Source organism: Lathamus discolor, chromosome 2 (genome assembly GCF_037157495.1).
Source record: "Lathamus discolor isolate bLatDis1 chromosome 2, bLatDis1.hap1, whole genome shotgun sequence".
Classification (NCBI taxonomy): Eukaryota; Metazoa; Chordata; class Aves; order Psittaciformes; family Psittacidae; genus Lathamus; species Lathamus discolor.
The window spans coordinates 12,529,457-12,549,176 of NC_088885.1; the positions used below are offsets into that span (position 1 = coordinate 12,529,457).

The 19,720-nt window shown below is 42.1% G+C and overlaps 1 protein-coding gene across 4 annotated transcripts in view; it reads left to right on the forward strand.

Moving 5' to 3' along the window:
• Positions 1-19,720, forward strand: part of AMPH (amphiphysin) — a 109,580-nt gene that overhangs the window by 82,821 nt on the left and 7,039 nt on the right. The window contains exons 13-19 of one of the 4 annotated variants that reach the window (XM_065665741.1): positions 2,925-2,948; positions 4,557-4,580; positions 7,195-7,227; positions 8,608-8,658; positions 10,720-10,839; positions 15,474-15,530; positions 19,401-19,550. In XM_065665741.1, coding sequence (XP_065521813.1) covers positions 2,925-2,948; positions 4,557-4,580; positions 7,195-7,227; positions 8,608-8,658; positions 10,720-10,839; positions 15,474-15,530; positions 19,401-19,550 — 459 coding nt within the window. The remainder of the gene's footprint in view (positions 1-2,924; positions 2,949-4,556; positions 4,581-7,194; positions 7,228-8,607; positions 8,659-10,719; positions 10,840-15,473; positions 15,531-19,400; positions 19,551-19,720) is intronic. The other 3 variants (XM_065665742.1, XM_065665744.1, XM_065665745.1) reach the window with 3 other exon arrangements.

Genomic DNA, 19,720 nt, shown 5'->3' on the forward strand with positions numbered 1-19,720 from the left:
ATGGCATAGGGTGTTTCCTTGCAGGGTGTTGTGTTGCAGAAAATCCGCATTCTATGACAGTATTTGCCAGGGCAGTTTCTTGCAGCAATATGAAAAAAGAAAAAAAAAGTATAAAAGGAAAAAAAAAGGCTGATGTGTCAAGTTGCTGATTTTCATTGACTTATCCTCAGGGAGCTGCTATTTTAAGACCCAGAACTCACCCTCACTCCCCACAGGGCTGATAGTACAGTAAGGGAGTTCTCCCGGCCAGCAGAGCTGTAGCCCTATGTTGTACATAGAGAAAGGAAAAATATTAACACATTGTTAGCAAAACCTCTTATTCCTGTTGCTGTCACTAACCTGGCTTGTACTTTGACACATGAGAGGACTTATCAGCTGTTCAGGAATGCAGCACTGGGAAAGGAGTGAGAAGATGAGATTTAAGGCTGAGATAGTCCTGGTTCTCTGCTGATCTCTTCCTCAGTTAATTAGTGTCTTACTTGGTGTGTGGTCCTAGTTATGCAGTGAGATTTGTAGTGATCTCTGATGGGTTATGCACTGTCAGAGAAAGTGTATTGTCAGTACTCTGAACATTAGCCGAAATTTCTCATTGTGGTTTGCTAAGAGAGCTGTTCAATTATAGCAGAGGCTTTGTGCGCCTTACTTGCTAAGTTTCTTGCTCCTTCGAAACAGGGAAGGAGAACAGGAAAGAAAACTCTAGCTCTGACTTTGCTAACTCTGCCCTTTCAGCTTGTCTCATATTGATGCTGATTAGAACAATGGGATCATGAAACCAAAGACATTTAACTTTTGTGACCCAGCATGTTTGTCTTGATATCAAATAAAGAGTTTGTTAGTTTAGCTAGAGTTGGTTTAGATTCAGCTGTACCATGAAATACAGAATGTAATTCTGTGTCAAAAAATACATTGTAAGTTTTTCATCTAAGTGCATAAGAAGCATTAACTGAGCACCTTCAGTTTCTCCTCTCCTTTCATCTTTCCTCCTGCAGTCTGGGTCTTGGACTCACTGGATGTAACAGGGTCATTGCTATGGCAGCCCAGTTGCAATCTTTGGAGAGCCCTGTGCTACCTTGCAGGGAGCTTAAGAGAGCCTTAAGAGGTATTCCTAGGTGTGTATAGTTTTTGCCTCAGTCATGGACATCTTCCCTTCAGCAAACTGCTGATGTAGTGACATAAAGACTTAGGTAGTCGTTTGTGCCACGATGCGTCAGGAGACCTGGCATGACTTCCCTATCAATCATTTAATTAATTACCTCCTCCACTGCTCTGCCAGGGTGATCAGACCACAGTAAGTTAGGCCTGGTCTGCCCTTCCTCATTTACTTTTGTGTTTTTATGGCTGCTTCAAAAATGTCCTTTCTAAAAGTGCCTGTCTCTGACCTGTGTGCTAGCCGCGGTCTGTCTCACCTTTCCCTTGGTTTGTTCCTTCCCTCTTGTACTCAAAGTCTTGTGAGCAATGAAAGGTAAAGGAAAAAATGAAAATAAAGCAATCTATCAACTTTTAAGGAAGTCAATAGGATATCCAGGGTTTGTACCAGCTAGCACTATAAGAACAGACCTATCACTTTTCCTTAAAGCTTGAATATTCAGCTAGTAATGTTACAGCAGAGTAAGCAGGTACACTTGTGAATCCATACATAGAGGAAGCAAATACCTGAACTTAAACCGAGTTAACATCAACAGCCATTTCTCAATCAGTTTAATTTGCTGCGAATCTGAGTATTGAGTTATTATTTTGTCTTTTGCAAAAGCAGAAGTTGTTCTGAGAGCCATTTTGCCCTTATAAGGAGGCAAGAAAAGAAGCTAGATGCAGCAATCCTTTCTCTCGGGCAGATGTTAGATGTCACATTTAACATGTGCAAATATTTCAGGAACAATTTTACATTTCACTTTATGAACATCTTTAGTTTTTGTTTTTCATGGGCTTTAACCTAGGTGCAAATATAATAGATATGTTTTGAAGCATCCCAGACAGCTTTTGGGACCGATCAGCAGAGCTTCTTCTCATGTGGTGGGCTATTAATATTTGGCATGAAGTCTGCTGCATTTCTTTCACCTGTCCGTTCAGCTCTTTGGCTAAGAGGTCACTAGCATTTATTACTTAACAGACTGGACAAGAAAATGAAAACACTGGTCATCTTTCTTGTTTTGTTTCCCAAAAAGCATGCCATTCCCCTTCCTGGTGTCAGTTATGAGAAAATCCACTTGTTCTCATTGGGTAGCTGGATCATTTTTCAACTGGCTAAAAAAACTGCCCTACGCAAGCTTTTTAAAGCTTGCACTTTGCAGAGACTCCTGTACCTGTTGAAAGCCAGTCACCAGCTCAGAATCCGGCTGTTACTTAAGCACCTGATGATGTGAGTTTGCTGGAAAGCAACAACTGTTTTGAAGTGGGAAATACCACAATCTATCGCATACTGCCCACCGTGTTGAACTAAGAAGTGTATTATGCAGTTATGTGCCCACACATATGCTTACACACACGGTAATATATAAAATTTATATGTATATATGTGTATAAATAAGTTTGCAAGGGCATGTAGACATAGGAGAAGGGGGAATGGCTTTAAACTGAAAGAGTGGAGATTGAGATGAGCTCTTAGGCAGAAGCTCTTCCCTGCGAGGGTGCTGAGGCGCTGGCACAGGGTGCCCAGAGAAGCTGAGGCTGCCCCATCCCTGACAGTGCTCGAGGCCCTGTAGAATGGGAATTGGAGCGACCTGCTCTAGTGGAAGGTGTCCCTACCCGTGGCAGGGGGTTCGAACTGGATGAACTTTAAGGTCCCATCCATATGAAACCATTCTGAGATTCTCTGATATAAATAAATTCTCTCTTGTTAGTTAATGCACACAGTTATGTAGTGTGTTAAACATACAGTATATGAAAATATTTTTCTCAAAGCCTTTTTTTCCCCCTCCTTTTTTCAGACATTGCCATGGGATTTATGGACGGTAAGCCTGACTTTCATCATTTTGAACTGGGATATTTCTGTGCCTCTGATTATGTAAAAACCTAAACTCAGATTTGCAGTGCTTTTACCAGAAAAGATCAAGAATATATATAAGATAAAGAATTTATAGACTGTGACAAACACTTTCAAGTTTATGGAGCCACAGGGGATCTTTTAAAGCCAACAACATTAAAAAATAATCTCTGTTGCTTGGCCTACAAAACCCCTAAATGATGTCAGAAATCTAGGCTAATAAGATTCACAATCAATATAGCGAAGTGTGTGCTGCTTTTATTCTCATGCTTAAATTACAGCTACTACAGGGTAGGAATGTATACTACTTACCTGGTTCGTGTAGTTCCTCAGGACTTTACCCCAGTGGACAACCATTTGCTCAAGGCTCAGGAATGAAAAGAGAATTTAACTTGTCTTTGTGGGCATGCAGTGAACTGGAGTTGTTCACAAATGCAGCTGCAACTCTAGGAAACTGCATTTTTCTCTTGGTGCCAAATCAGATGCAATCATCTGCAGGAAGAAAACAACTCATTTTTGTGAGCTTTCTTATGACTTTATGTCACGGAGATAGCAGGGTTGACTTGACATGTACCCTGGTACGTTCATTTTTGACCTTTTGCAGCTTCAGACAGCACAGAAATCTGTGGATACTTCTCATGCATTCACATTTGCAGCACTGGTTTGTGAGCACACAGCATGTGTGATGTGTATTAAATGCTCATCTTTTTCTACTGGGAAAGGTTAAATAGAGCCTGAATAACAAGTCATGCTTGTAGGCTAGCCAAAATTTCAGGGCTGCCAATATCTAGACCAGCTAAAATAACCCATAAATGTTTCAACTATATTGCTCTAAACTTATGTTAGATAGCTTTATCAGTGTCTTCCTTTCACACAGTTTTATTAATAAATATTAATTTAATATTATATATGTATTCTGTATTACAATTATTTTCCTCTTTGCTCTAGTCTAAATACAGTAAGTAGTGAGCTTCACAGCTGAATGTTTGAAATTAGGGATACTCAACCATTTACTGAGTTTCTTTTAATAGGTTGAATACAGAGCAGTTGTTGATCTTGCTTGCAGCATTTGTATCTGTTCAAAGTGGCAGTGTAGAGAGCAGTGTAAATGCCTCTGCATGGTACAGGGTGATGGAGAATTGAAGGAGCTTCATGTGCAGGGCCCTCTGCACTGCTTGCAGCGATGCCTTAGTGTAAATACAAGTAAACCCCACTGCCACTTGTGTTGTTTCCTTCCTTGATCACTGTCTCCCAGAGCAACTCCTCTTTTCATCTGAGGTATAATAGGGTTTTGGTGGTCAAAATGTCAGTGGCTCACAGAGGAAAGCAAGGAGTGATAAATATTCATTATGCATGTAGGTCTTTTATAATGCAATGCGGAAGCTGGAAGCATGGCTTAAATTCAGGGGCCTGGCATTAGTCTCCTGTGGAGCGGCAAGAGAGGACCCGCTGCTCTTCCCCCAAACCAGTTTGGGACCTGCTGCTGGTTAGAGAAGTGCTAATTAACGAACTGCTGCTGTAACAAAGTACATCGTGTTCTTTCTGTGTTTTATACGTGTGATTTTCTTCTCTACAGACAAGCAGCGAATTGGTGCAGCCGGTAAGCAAACCTCCCCTCAAAATTGCAACCGCTCTAGAGACATGCTTTAATCAGTGTGGTGTGACATATAGTTTTCTGGTTTTGTCTATCAGTGCTGCTCTTTTACATTGCAATCTATTGCCTCCAGATGTTTCAAACCACATAGCTTTTCCTAAAATGGCTTAATTTAGTCACTTGCATTCTTTAAATTAAAATTGCTTTAGTAAAATATGAATTTTGTGTTTTCTCATCAAGTCCACCTTTATCTTTTTCATCTTGTGTTTTTTCTTTGCTTTTCTGTCTGCTTAAAGCCTGATTCTTCAAAAAGTCTTTCCCTGTGTAACCTGGTCATGGAGGAAGCCCCAAACAGTGGGTCATCAGAAGATATTAACAGAACTCAAACTGATCTAGGTTCACTCAACTGGGGCCTAGATGTTAGCACACCCATTGTCAGCCAGGAAATTACTGCAGGCGGTTCTTTGCTTTTCCCTGGGGCAGAGCAAACCTCAAGCGAATCCACGGGTACTCTGCCTGCTAGTGTTTGGCCTGCTGTAGAGAAGCAGGAGGATGCTGCTCCAGGGTCAGCGTCTGTAAACGAAAACCAGAGGACTTCACTGGAGGACCAGTTGGATGCCAGAAATGTCCCATGGGAAGATGTGGTGACCAATCAGCCGTTAGAGAACATAACCAGTTTTGAGACACCCATCCTGGGAACTGATAGCTTGTTGGATGAACCCCTCCCATGTGATGTGCAAAAGGCAGAGGAAGAGCGGGAGGAAGACGAGTGGGCAGGTGTCAAGCCAAGTGAAAAGGTAGAGACCAGAGCTGTTAACTACGAGGAGGTAGAAGGTACAGAGGAACTGGGTACAGAGGAACTGGAAGAGCAAGGTTGCAAAACCAAGGGAAACAATGAGGGAGAACTTCATGAGGTTTTAGCAAAATCAGATCTAGAGTTAGAAGATAATGATGGGGATGCTGAGAGAGCTGGTGGTGCTAACCTAGAAAACCCCAGGGAAGAAGAGTTCAAATGGGTCAATGTCATTAAGGAGAAAGATGGAGAAATACCATTGTTAAGCACAGGGCTGGAAGATGGGGTCAAAATAGTAGTGGATAACTATAAAACTATAGAAAGCACTGGTGCTGAACCTGAGAGAGTCTTTGGTATCTGGGATCAGGACCACCAAAGGACATTTGCAGATGGTTTAGACCAAACTGGCAGTGGTACTGGAGAGAGTACATCCATGGAGTGTATAAAAATGAGGGTATATGTTGACCTAGAGGTAACTGACCGCACAGAAAAGGACCTTACAGATACTGGAAACATTCCGGGTGATGCAGAATTACTCAGTGCAGAAGAATCTGGTAAAGGAACTGAAGACAATAGCATCAGCCTCGTCACAAATGGTAGTGCTGCTGCTGAAGGTCAAGGTGCTGCTGAAAAAGAGTGGCTGTTTCTGCCTGAGGCAGCTGATGCTGCTAGCAAAAGCTGTGGTAATCCTTGCCTAGATAATGCAGAAGACCAAGTGACAGATAGGGCAGCAGCAGCAGCAGTAGCTGAAGAGCATCCTAGTAGCAGTGGTGTTCCTGAAGCCTTGGAAATGGACCCCTGGCTGGCGAACTGGGATCCAACAGTTACTCATGATTCCTGGGGTTTTTCTAATGTGTCAGATGTCCAAGCCAATGGACTGGATAATTGGCCTTTTTTCCCCAAGGAGCAAGACTCAGAAGAAGGTAACATGGAAAATGCTTGGTTAGGCATTAGTGATAAATGGTCTACACAAGACCTAGGAGGTACTGGTAGCAGCTGGGGAGAAGTAGGTGCAAGCACAACCAATAGAAGTCAGGAGACATCAGTAAAACAAGGCTTGCCTGGAGAGCAGGCAGGCATTAGCAATCCTGGACCAAGCAAGGAGATAGCTAGACCCTTGGCTCTGTTTCAAATGGGAAATTCCAGAAATGCTAGCACCGAGAGTTCAACTAGTCCTAAAGACAATGAGACCAACAACTCAGATTTATCTGAAGATGAAATTGCTAACCGGAGATATGGATTGTTGTACCAGGAAATTGAGGCTGATAAAGAAGAGGTACCTACCCCAGTGTGTAGCCTAGTCTAGACAAAGAGTTCCTTAGGTCATGCATAACCTTGTCATTTAAAAACAATCCATGTGTGTTTTTCCCACTGCCCCTCCTATGCCCGTGCTATTCTTTTTTTGGAAACTGCCATGCAACTGTTCATAGTGTGGTGCCCTTCAGCCATGCAGTGAAGCAGGCTGACAAAACTGCATTTCTAAACGGGGAATGAAGCTTTGAGCTGTGATGGCACATTGTGTCTCACAGGTTTTGCATCTTACCTGTAGAACTTTAAAAGCACCTAGTCCTTTTTCGTTTATTGTTTTATAGAATCGCTTAAGTTACTCTGCTTTTTGGTTTTGTTGTTCTCTTTAAGCCTGTGACGCCTCTTATCAACTAGCACTGTCGTCAGATTTCTTGCTGCCTTACCCCTCATTTTATTCTTTTTTCCTTTTTCTTTTTTAATGTCTGGCCTACATTTTTATTGTGCAAATAAAAATGTTTTGACTCCTGTTCTGCTTCAGTAAACAAATGATAATTTGTTCTGATCTTCACTTCTACATAGGCATCCAGCACAGCATTTAATGGATTTGCACAGGTAAGAAATAAACATGCTTTGAGACGTATTTTTCCTGTGCTGGTAGGAAGGGATTAGCACTGGCTGTATATATTCAGGAAATGTGTTCTACAGACAAGCTGCACAACAGGGTCATACTGACCCCAGTCCAAACCCTGTCCTCAGAAATTATTCCTAGATATTACTGGAATGATGCTAATACTCTTGGTACACTGGGCCTGGCTGAATTTAGTAGCAAAAATCTGACTACCTCAGTGGGACTGATTACGTACCTCCCTAAAGGACTGCTGTAGCTTTTTCTTATTGTGCTCTTTTGCGGCTTTTTCTCCCAGTTCCAAACACCTGTAAAGTGTGGGTTCCTCAGTTTCACGTACTTTCAGCAACTCTGTGTATATATGAGTTTTGTTTCTGCATCTTTATTTTTGTTGAAGATCTATTAGAATCTGAAAGTTAAACCTTAATTATTTGTTTGTCGCCATGCTGATGGTAAGGCTCAGGCATAAGAGAGATACAGTACATGAAGATACTATGTTTATGCTTCCATATTCCTTATTCCAGGGTTGTGCCAAGATCCCAAATTTCAGGTGGATAACCTGAGGCCTCATTAATTTCAAGCACCCTCTTAGAGACTGGCTCATCCACAGCACACCCTGCACTCCAGTTTTAAAAGCACCCTAAGAGGCTGAGCTTATACAAGGATGGAAATGAGTTTTCCAGTGCTTAACCATTCTGCTCCAGAGCATGTAAATTAGTGGATCAAAGGGGCAAAAAGCTAGCAAAGAGCCACTGCTAATAATCAAGGCAAAATGTTTGCCCTGAGGGAATCAAAATCTGATGCCCCTACTAAAGTAGGAAAAGGATTTGGCCAGGGATATTTTGCAGATTAACTGGTTCTGAGTGAGTAAGAAGTTGGAAAACATCTCCATTCTTGTATCTCCTGAATGCAGGTAAAATTTTGCATCTATAATTACTTTACTAACTGATGAAATAAAAGCCCAGCATCAAGAGGATGTGAAACAATCTGGGAGTGTACTCCCCAGGCATAGGCACGTGTAGTCTGCAAAAAGGATTCAGAGTTTTACTACTTTGAAGTCCATTGTGTCTGAAGCAAGGCCCTTGCTATCCACATACATTAAGTGAAGGGGGTTTCACTACCTTTAATAACATTGTGCGGTTTAGAAGCGTCGAATGTGTAACTGAAAAAGGAATGTCTTTAATGTTAATAGTGCTTAACTAATAATAATTATTAATATCTATTTAGATTATCTGTCATTTTACTCTATATGAATTTACTTATGAGTTTACCTGAATGAACCATTAAAAAATCAGATCTTTGATAGACACCTGCAAACATCCTGACTCAAATATTTTTGCATCATTGTTTTTCATGTCTGTATCTAGGATACCTCTGCATTTACAGTGCAATCAAATGAGACTGTGACAGAGCCTTTGGTAAGTGGTGGCTTTTGCTTCCTTTTTAAGTACCGTGTAAAAACTGGTACCATTTTTCCTTTGTGCAAAGGTATTTTCTCCTTTTTTGAGTTTTCCATCCTCTAAGTCGCAAAACCTTAAGCTGGATGAGTTGGTGGGTGATGTTGTTGTAAATCATTGCTCACTGAAACAGTCTTACACAAGGATAGCACAGAGCAAAAGAAAAGAAAACCAGGATATTCTAAGGTATATTAACTATTCGAAGGAGCAGTCAAACAGTTTGTTCATTTATTGCATGCAAGAAATTACAAGAACGAGTACTATGGTCCAGTGTACAGCAAGCAGGTGATAGTACCTGGTGGCTGTTTAAATGTCTGCAGTATTGTTATAGTTTTATCCATTCTCCAGATACAAATAGTAGGCATGGTCCTCTTCTAAGGAGTGGAGAATCTTTCTGGAAGTGATCATACTTGGGCAGCTTTTTAGTTTCTCTTACAGTCTTTGGTTAGCCTGGAGTAAAGATGTGGAACAGCAGCGTTGCTGGGCGAGTGCTATAGCTACTGTATAGCAGCAGAGTGATGCTCAATATTATTTAATGTGGCTTTTGTATAATGCCTCTGGTGGTACTTGTGTTCAGAATGGTTACTGAATGCAGCGAGATATTTGTACTGGTAGCTGAAATGTGGTAGCTAGTCTGAAGACTGCTTGTCAACAAGCGACTTTTAAGAACATCAGTGCAATCTGCATTATAGTGTTACCTGTGATTTTAAGCCTGAAAGTTTCTTCCAGTATTAAACCTCAGGAAACTCATTAATCATCTTACCCGGGATAAATATACTTTGTGTTTCTCATTGCAGTCCTGTTTCTTCTTTGTGAAATTCCCTAGAGCTAGCATGAGTACACTACACAGATTAATTTCTGCACAGTATGGTATAATATAATGAATGTTTCTTTATGCTGTGGCAAATCCTGAAGGTCTTACTTAGGCAGACTTCCCTGTACCTCATTAAAAATCAGGCTGCTTAAGGAATATATGAGGAAAAAAAGTGAGAGGCTACGGGATTCTTCCTAAAAAATACCATGGAGGAGAAGATTTTAGTGTCTGTAAGAGTTTTGTAGAAGCTATCTCTTCATCACAGGAGACCTTCTAGCCAGCTGCCTGTTTATCAGCTGCGAAGCAGTTAAATAGCTTTTGAGCTTCATATTGTGCTGAACAATCTGTTCATGGCAAATTAATCTACTGGGGTTATTTTATCTGTTTGAGTCAGCCATCTTTATAAATGGAAAATGCTGAGCACAGCTTGCAGCTCTCCCCTTGTATGCATGTGTATTTGCAAAGTGATGTCTCCACTGGAGATCTCACTTTTGCCGTGAACTACTTTGCCACAGGACTGAACGTGTTGCCGGGCTGGTGATATCTGTTAGATCTTCTTGCTTTAAAAGCAAGCCTGGGCCAGAATTTAAAAGGGTGGAATTCCCAGTAGTGTGTTGATAAATGGATGCATTGTAGCTGATTGAGAGCTCAAGAGGGAATGCATTTTAATAAGAAACCAGGGATGATTTTCACTGCTAGAATTCCAGTAGTCAGTGGTTGCCCTTGTTCCTAGAAAAACTGTTTAAGTCTCTGTTAGTTGCTTCTTATCTTCACTGGAGGAGGGGCTATATTGTCTGAGAACAGGCAGACCTAGGGAACAGGGGGTAATATAAAGAACTTATATTTGAAGCCCACAGTTGGTGCACACGAGTGCCATTTTCAGCTTCTGGCCTTACCATCAGTTTCTGGAGAATTTGAGTGCCTTCTCCCCAGTTCCATCACTCCTTTCTCTAACACAGGAAGCTGATGCTTTCTTTCCTTGAGAGGGAGGGATGTAGGACTGGCTCAGTTCACGTATTGAACACTGAGGATGAAAATGCCCTTTAGATGCTGTAAGGCATCATGGTCATCTTCTGGCAAAGCCCAGTGAGACTGAGCCTGAAGCAGCATTGTGCCAGGCACAGTTCCCATTCCCCTCCTCCCTCTCCATTATAATGTACTTCTCAACAATTTTTCCACTGTCTACTTAAAAATCCATAAAACAAAAGACTGAGGCTGAAGAAGCTCCACCTGGGGAACCCAAGGTTGAGGAAACCCCTGCTGCTGCTGCTGTTGTGGAGAAGGAGGCTGTCCCTGCTGAGCCTGCTGAGCCAGCAGAGCAGGCTGTGGTGAGTGACCTGTCCCCCATGCCACCTCCTGAGCCTCATCCAAGCCACCTTCCATCATGGTGGATGTGCCTGCTGCATTTCAGCCACCCTTTCCATCACCACCATCCATCCATGGCTGGTTTCCCCAGCACCGGGCTGTGTCACAGCATGCCTCTCCAGCACGCATCTTCCTATAAGCCTTAAAGTGTATTCCTCTTATGTCTGGCATTTTAGACTGAAGTTTGGCTGAGTGGTTGTGGTTTCACAGATTGTTTGATTCCAGATGAACTTCAAAAGGAGAAAGAATTGATGCCATGTTTAAATGACCTTATTAGCAGTTTTCTCATTTCATTTCAAGCTGAGCACTAAGCCAGTGTACATATTGTATGGTCCTTGCTAAAGCATGAAAATACCAGAAAAAAAGCAATTGTAATATAAGTTATCTACAAGGTTCATGGTTTTAGAAGCCAGCCATGAGCTGAAGAGGGAACTCCAGAACCAGTTTGGAGATTTGTACATGTCAGCATTCAGGAGAAAGTGCTGCGGTCTATGGAGACCAGGCTCTCCCCTTTCCTGTGTGTTCTCTTTTCAGTTGATATAAATCACAGTAATAACTTGTCAACTCCATAGTAAGGCAAAGAATGAAACTGCCTGTCTGAGGCACTTTGTTTTGTCAAACTCTTGTCCAGAATGCCTCGTGTCTAGTCAGAGTAAATCTGATAGTTTAGAATAAAGGAGGAGGGAGGGAAGGTGGAGAGAGGAAGGAGGGGAAATCAGTCATTGGTTTGGAACAGTCCTCTTCCCCTGAGTGAATGGCAGGGAATAATGTGGAACGACAAATATTAATGAAGCTGAAAAGGTTATTTTTAGGTGGCTTTATCCTACTCATCTGTAAGGATTTAAGGAAGAAAAAAAGTTGCGGTTTGGTTTTTTTGTCTGCTTGTTTGGCAGGGGTTTTCTTCATTTCTTTTTAAATATGAAGTTGTCCTTGCTAATTCAGGAAATTAAGTGTTGATTTTGAAATGTCTGAAATGGCGTCATTCTGCATTGGGCTCTGAGGGGTTGTTATTTCAGGAAGGGCTTTCCAGGACTTGCAAAGAAGAGTTTTGAAGATTAGGATTAATGACAAATATGATCAAAGCTAAAGAAAGTACAGAGTTGGAAAGGAAGAGAACGTCATTTCTTGACAGTTCTGCATTCATTTGGTTTAAAAGTGACAGTTTACTTTAAAAGTGGACTGGTAAAATATTGATAGATTCTTTCTGGGAATCTTTACTCAAATTCGGTAACTTCCAGATTGGAGCGGCAGCCTCTACTTTAATTTTTCTGTGGTAAGTTTCCTGTCACGTCACATTAATCCATGAAGTTTATGGTATGCAATTTTCATTGGAGGAGCTTCACAGTAAATTCTGTGGTAGGGTTTTCATTTAAATTAGGGAGGGAATGGTCCAGGGGGTAGGGTGCCACTTGCAGGACAGGGACTTCTGTATTCAGTTACTCGCTGTTTCCTACTCTGCCTGAACAAGATTGCCAACTTCATTATGAGTTGCCAACTCATATGCCAACTTCATCAGAATTGCTGCCGGGGATCTCATTACGTATTTTTGTCTTGATCCTTCAGGTCTCAAATGCCATAGAACAAACAAAGATTTTATTAGTAGCTGTCAACAGCTGATCCTATCTGGGGAGGGGATAAAGGGTTTGGTAATTAGGACAGAATGAGCATGTGCACCAACGGAAGTCAACCACAGCAAAAAGTCCTTGCCTGGACTTCTGCACACTGAAACAGTCATTTCCCTATTTCCATATCATCCCTAAAGGCAGCTGCAAAACCCCAAGGATACAGTCTGAAGGATACAATGCGTTAACTTATTTCTATAAATGCATTAATTCTTTTCCAAATAATGCTACACCTCTCACTACATCAGTTTCTCACATTCAAAGAACGATGATATTGAGGATGTTATAATGAAACGAAAGCTTATGAAATCTTGTTATTTCCCTTTCTTCTTCTCCTACAATGTTAGACAGAGAGAGTTGAGAGCACTGCTCAGAGATCAGCTTTTTGGCTTCCATTGTGCTCATTAGTTTGGAAAGAGCCTTTCAGTGCTTTGGATCTGATGCATGCCTGGACTCTGTTCTTCCATTAAAGCAGACACTCAGCTGAATACTGTGGTTTTCAAAGCTGCGTATAAGCAGATACAAAACTACTTTCTGACAAACTCTTTGTAGACACTGAACAAGTACAGCAGAAGCCAGGAAACAGCCTGCACCTTTGGGGGCATCTAACTGTGGTTGAATCCCATTGTATGTGCAATTCATGGTGTCCAAATAGTGGAATGTCCAAATGGTGGAATGTATTGTGTGGGAGAGCAATACAGTGGTCAGGTACAGAGGAGCCATTGTGCAGCTAAGTGCAGGTGCCAAGTTGGAGCATGAGGCCATTCAAGATATATGGCTTTTGTGAACAGGAGGGAACTGGTGTAGGTGGTGTCATTCTGTTGAAGTCTGCAGAAGCAGGTTTTTTCTCACTTGATGGAAGCAGGGTGTTACTTTACCGAGGTGTTAGTGCAGCCATCCTTTTTACTAGGCTTTCATGCCCTAAAATTGGTACAGTTCATGCTTCCATGCCTCTCTTCTCCACCCCACCATCCACATAATCCCAACTTCCAGCTAATCAAAAATGCAAAACCAAAATGCTGCTAATTTGATTAGTGCACAATAGACAAATTGGGAAGTCCCAAGCTTTGGGAAGCAAGGATAGTTCTCCTTACTTTCCTCTTTCCCACCAGAACTGTGTTTTCAGTTAGCCTGGAAAACAGACCTCATTTTAAAATACGTATATGTATATATTAGATTCTTCTGCAAAGAGTTCCAAAGTTGGGCTGGTGGGATTCAGAATATTTTCAGGGTAATATTAAGAGAAGGGCAGAGGCTGTCACGTTCCTAGCTATAAGGTGCAGGATGGTGCTCATTTCTGAAGGCAAAATGACTTGTAAATGCAGCTGATAGCAGAAGTTCAGCACTTTTTAATAGCAGAAGTAGGGAAAGCATCTATCTACTGACTTGCAGTCGGACATAAAGCTTTTACAGGCAATAGAAACATTTGTGTATACCTCTTCTGTAGAAGAAAAAAGCAAAAAAGTGAGACTTCTCTGTGTGTGGCTGTGTGCATCGCAAGGGTCAGAAATAGCTGTATTTTGCTGTTGATATTTGGGTTTTTCCTGTTTAAGACTCTCTATAGTCCCCTCAGACTTAATATAAAATGGAAGACTCCACGGCAGAGGTGTGGCAGGGTCAAGAAGAATTGATCATTAAAAGAAAAGGTTATATAACACTGTAATTTTAATGGGATAAAGCTGTGAGAGGTTTCCGTGGTAACACCGCTGTCAGCATCTGCCTTGCCCTGGCATCTGGACATGTTTGGGGCTTATGAGGTGACCGCAGGCAATACTAGAAGATTAGATTAGGAAAGACATGAGTGACGTGAAGTTTGGATATAACTCAGCATCCTTCCATCACAGAAGAAGCAGGCAGCCATTTCAGCTGAAACCGAAAACTTACAGCAGAAAATTTGGCGTGACAGGCTAGGGTGTGTGAAGTTCATTAGTAGTCGAGGTCTCCTAATTTCCGATTGCCAGAGCAGACAGTTCGGTCTACCATGCCCTCACGTACATTTGCATCGTTTGTCTTCACCCTCACAGCTCTTCGGGAAAGTTTGATCTAGCTGTGTATGCAAACAGCCCCAAAATTTAACAGCAAAGTGCATTTCCTTCACAGGGCTTCGATTTGTTTTTCCTCAGCAGAGTGTCTGTAGAAATAGCCTGTGTCCTCAGTTCAGCCTGAACAGAAAGAAGCATCTCCAAGTGTTCCAAACCAGGCCTGAAGTTTAGCAAATTCGCAATTTGGAATTCACCCACATAGAAATGTAGCAATTTAGCAACTGTTGACCTGTAGAAAAGGACCTAGTGTTAGATGGCATCTGTGCTGTAAACAGTACTGTTTGGGGAGCGCCCGTTATTATTCAGTGTACTTAATCCCTTGAACACCTCAGTGGGTGTCAGATTTGGAAGACCACTGACACGTGTCTAATTTCTTAAATGTCAGGCACCTGCTGCACGTACCACCGCACATGGACCTAGAGAAGGGTGAGTCTGCGAAAAAATGATGAATTTTGTGACCCACCTCTTTTGAACAGCCCCTTTAAATGAGTTGCAGTCCAACATGAGTGGAAGAAGTAAGTGCTTTAGGAAGTTGACCTTGAAGCTCTGGTGAGTTGCAGGGGCAGGAAGAGGTTATAATGGGAACATTTGGAGTCTTGGGTGGGAGAAGTTTGAGGGTCCTGGAAACCACAAGGTCAGCAGTGTGTTGTGGGGTGTTACTAAACAGCTCTTTGAAGTTGCTGCTGCTGCTGCTAATAACATATGTAAAAGGTTTTATTTGTTGGGTTTTAGCCTATAAGTACTTTCATTTCAGCTTATACGTGGCAGCAAGAATCTCTCTGCTTGCTATATACTATCCCATTTATTTCCAGCCATTCATTTCATTGCATCCCATACATGCTGTGCTTCTATTAAGCTTGATTAATAACCGATTTCTCTGCAGCTATTGCCTCAGCATGAGTAAGGTGATGACCGTATTTCCTCTTTATACAGGACAGTGTCGAGGCAGGGGATAAGGAGACAACTGGAGTTGCTGAGAAAGAAAGCGAGGTACATGTGAACAGCCTTGAGGCTGTGGTTGTGCTTTAATATCTTCAAGAGAATCATGGCAAAGAATACAGTTGTCATTTGCACACCATCACTATGCAGGCCAATATGATGCAGCTGTGGTATCTGTTGTAACACTGCACAGATATATCTTTATCTGTGGTATATATTCTAACACCAGAGCATCTCTCATTCAATGCAGGACTTGCCTTAGAAACTGCCTGTTGCAGCAGTACAGAGTGATAAGTATATTCAGGGCAGCAAACAAAGCAGCTTCATGGTTGAAGGAGGTATAAATCTGTTTCTATCGACATTTGGAAATATATTGCATAGATTCCCAGTAGCTTTTACTAGCACAATGTACCCTAAACTAAAACATATTTGAAAATAATCAAGTTAAAAGTTTGTTTGCTAAAGCACAAAGCCAGCATCGCATTAGAGTTCAAATCAAATTACAAAGCAACTGAAAAGCTCAGTGACATACATTAAGCTGTGCATGTGTAGACTTGATTGGTTATATTTTGCTTATTTTTTTCCAGAGGTGATAAAACTACTTCTTGTGAATCCTTCTATACTAAAGTGAAATAATAATGTGTTCAAACATGCAGAGGGCACAGCACAAGAGGGATGGAAGTAAGGACTGGGAAACATTGTAACTCCTAGGTACAATCCTTACTTACTCCTTAATCACTTAGGATTCCTATCTCGAGGTGCTGACAGCCTCCTTTTTTGTTGTCACTCATTTTGGTGTCACAGTGTATAGAATAGGATTTTGTGCTGGTCACCGTTTGCCTTGGTTTCAGAACATGGTAAGTCCAGCTGCCCAAGCATAGGTTTGTTACCCTGCTGTAAGACAACAGTAGCTCTGCCAGAGTCCAGGATCTATCTGTGGCTCACTGGGAAGTGAGTTTGGGACTCACTGGTGCCTTACTCCTTACCAGTGCTGCCACACAGCACAGAAATCAGCGGAATAGCAAGAAAGTACAGGATGGGAATGGTAGATCAAGCCCAGCTTGGTTTCAACACAGTGCAAGTGTGTGTTACGTTGCTCCTCAGTGTGGCTTGTCACTCCTAAGATAGTCTGGTCCAAGAGCAACATGCAAGAAATCTGCGCTCCTGTGAGGCCAAGTCTTTGAAATATTTCTTCTTTTTTCTAATATATGTTGTCCTTGCATAGCTAAGGTCTCTTACCTGGTAAGTTTGACCCTGTGTTCTATTTAAAACCACAAAATCACTGTATGCAGGAGAGCTGCCATAAGAGATCAGACTATTTGCTAAGCTGATATCTGGCCTCCAGTGGAGGATGATCCCTTTGATACTGCAACTTGCACAATCAATTCTTAAGCAGCACCCCAAAAGTCTTCCAAGACTTTGCAAGCAATTGATGTATTCCTTAAAGCATGATGATCAGTTCCTCCTGATATTATGTTAACTAGCTTAGCTTTGATTGTAATGAACTGCCACAAAAACTACCCAGGTTCTTTCTAAACCCAGCAATGGGGTGAGATCCTAAGCTCTGGAAAAGCAGCATAACTGAGGGAGCTCCTCTGGCAGACCTTTCCTTCTCTGCCTCGGTTCATTCTTGCTTCCAAATCCATGGCATTGTGTTGAGCTGCCAGCACTGTTAATGAGAGGAGAATGCAACCATCTGAATCGGCTGCACCCTGGGTAAAACAACATCCACTTCTGCTGCAATTAAAGTAGTCAAGTGGCTCTTCTTTCACAGCCTTCATTATATTGGATGACTCTTTCTTTGTGGTTGGTATAATGGGACAACTGTCCAAATGTCAGTAATGCTGCTAGAGATGGCCAATTTGGAACACTATTAGACTGTCTGGTATCATCGATGACCTATGGAAAAGAGATTAGTAGGATGGGTTTTACATGAAGTAAGGTAATACAGGTAATTATCTGTGAGTATGTGGTTTGCCATGGCAAGGTGTGAATTCAGTGGCATGAACCTCCCTCTTTCTTTTCCCTACTATTCAAATATATTTGAGGCTGATAGTGAGGTTCATTCGGTATTCGGTGTTCTTGTGAAAGCTTTTTTTAATCATCTAGCTTGCACTGTGTTTGTACTCTAAGCCACAAGAACAAATGATTAAACAGTTGTGAGCTGTGGTATACATTCAGCGGCTCGTGGCTACAGGCTGTGACAGCAATCACCCTTTCGCTGCAGGGCATTTGAGAGCTGATTCATGTAAATTAGTATTCTCCTCCTTAGTGAAATAAAATGGGCTGTACAAGTCCAATAAATAGAAAAGTAGCGCTGATCCTAATCACAACAGACAGCGAGATCAATTTCTGCAGCATGCTATTAGAAGCGCACAGTATAAAATCAATCTGATACACACGCTGTTTCCCATCGTTCCTACTAGCTGCTTCCAGGGCTTTTGCACTCATCTTTTATTTGGGTATCTTCTTGGTCAAGGCTGCTAGAATTGGCAATACTAGGAGTGGCAAGCTTGCTTGCCTTACAAGTCATCAGTGAAGATTTCAACGTCTGCCTATGTCTTTTTGATGTTACTTCTTTTTATAATAGGGCATTCTTTGTCAGCAACTTTTTCAATTTAAACTAAAGCTTCTCCAGTGATTTCTACAAAGCCCTTCAGTATTTTCTGCCTTCAGGACCCCAGAAGAATTTCTTTATCATATCAATTAATAGTAGTGAATAGGAATAGTGCAGAATGTTAGATACTGCTGAAAAACAATGCCTGAAGAGTGCCCATGGACAGTTCATTACATCAAGTTGAGTTCAGGTAGCTGAATTAGCCTCATCCATGGAAGAAAGATCAAACTGAGGCTGTTAACTGGAGATCAAAGCTATTTCTGCTAACTGTAGCTTCACATTGGTACCTAGAAAACTGTTTTAGTGTTTTTACTTTATCCTGGTCTTATCTGTCATACATTAAAGATACCCTGTTGAAATTAATTGGATTAACAGAATGAGTTTTATCATTTACCTTCCACCTTCCATCCCTTAAGGTTAACCCACTCTGTATGCCCAATATGCTACTGCAAGCATATATGGGTATGTACCAATACCAGTGTTAGGGTGATACCTAAATTACACCAATAGTCTCTGCTGAATGAAGGGTTCAACATTGATCTACAGGCAGGTACATTTCTATCCACATTTCAAGAACTGGAACAACTAACTGCATTTACTTTTTGACAGAGACTGATCACAAATGGTTCAGTCTCATCCAGACTGAATGGGCTTTTATGTATGTTGTTGTTGTTTAAGCTGACCTAGCGATGGATCTTTACAGTTGTATGTTTTTCTGATACCTGATGGAATATGAAGATTTCTGATCTTTATGCAGCTGTAGAATATATTTGCTTCTGCTGCTATAGCCCAGTTTGCCACTCTTTCTATTAGAAAAGAAGTAAGGCAGTATTTTCGAAGCCATCCCAGGTCTAGAGGTAGGTGACTGTAGCTGGAGAACACTTGGAGCCTCTTCCTGAGAACAGACTCCACCGTCAGGGTCTTGTGGACCCCTGGACAGCTTGCAAGCTCCTCCTTCTCAACAGAAACCTGTGGTGAATTTCTTCCACCATACAGCTTGAAGGCAAGAGAAGGAAAGAACACTAGAGCTTTGGCAAACCGTTACTCCAGTAACGCCGAAGGACTGTGCTAAGAGCTTTCTAGTGGGGTTTCATAGACGTGCCTTCCCCAGCTGTTACCGGCTTCCTCGCACAAGCTTGACCCTGGCACTGCTCTCTCCCACAACTCGGGAGGAACCCCAGTGAAACCAAGGCCATGGGTTGGCACCACCCCGGGACGTCACAGAGCAGAGGCTGGTCCGTGGTGTCTCCAGCAGACATCCAGAACTCACACCCTGAAGGGTCCCTCTCTTCTGTTGGTTGCAGGTGGTACCTGCTGCCGAGGGGGCTGTGGAAGCAGAAGGCGGTGCGGCTGTGGCAGCAGGAGCTGGTGATGGTGTTGCTACCACTGAGCAGGAGGGTGTTGCTGAAGGTGACAAACCTCAGGGAGAAGAAAGGGAGGCTGATGTGTCTCAGGTAACTCGTGTCAGTGCATGGGGAAGTTTGTTACGGGGATCAGGACAGATTCAGCTGCCCAAAGGAGCTGAGGCTGTTGGAACTCTGAGCCCCCAGGTCCAACAAGTAGCAAGGCTGAGGTTCTACTGGGTTAGCCTTGGGAGAGACCCACACAGTGTACCCCTTCTTGC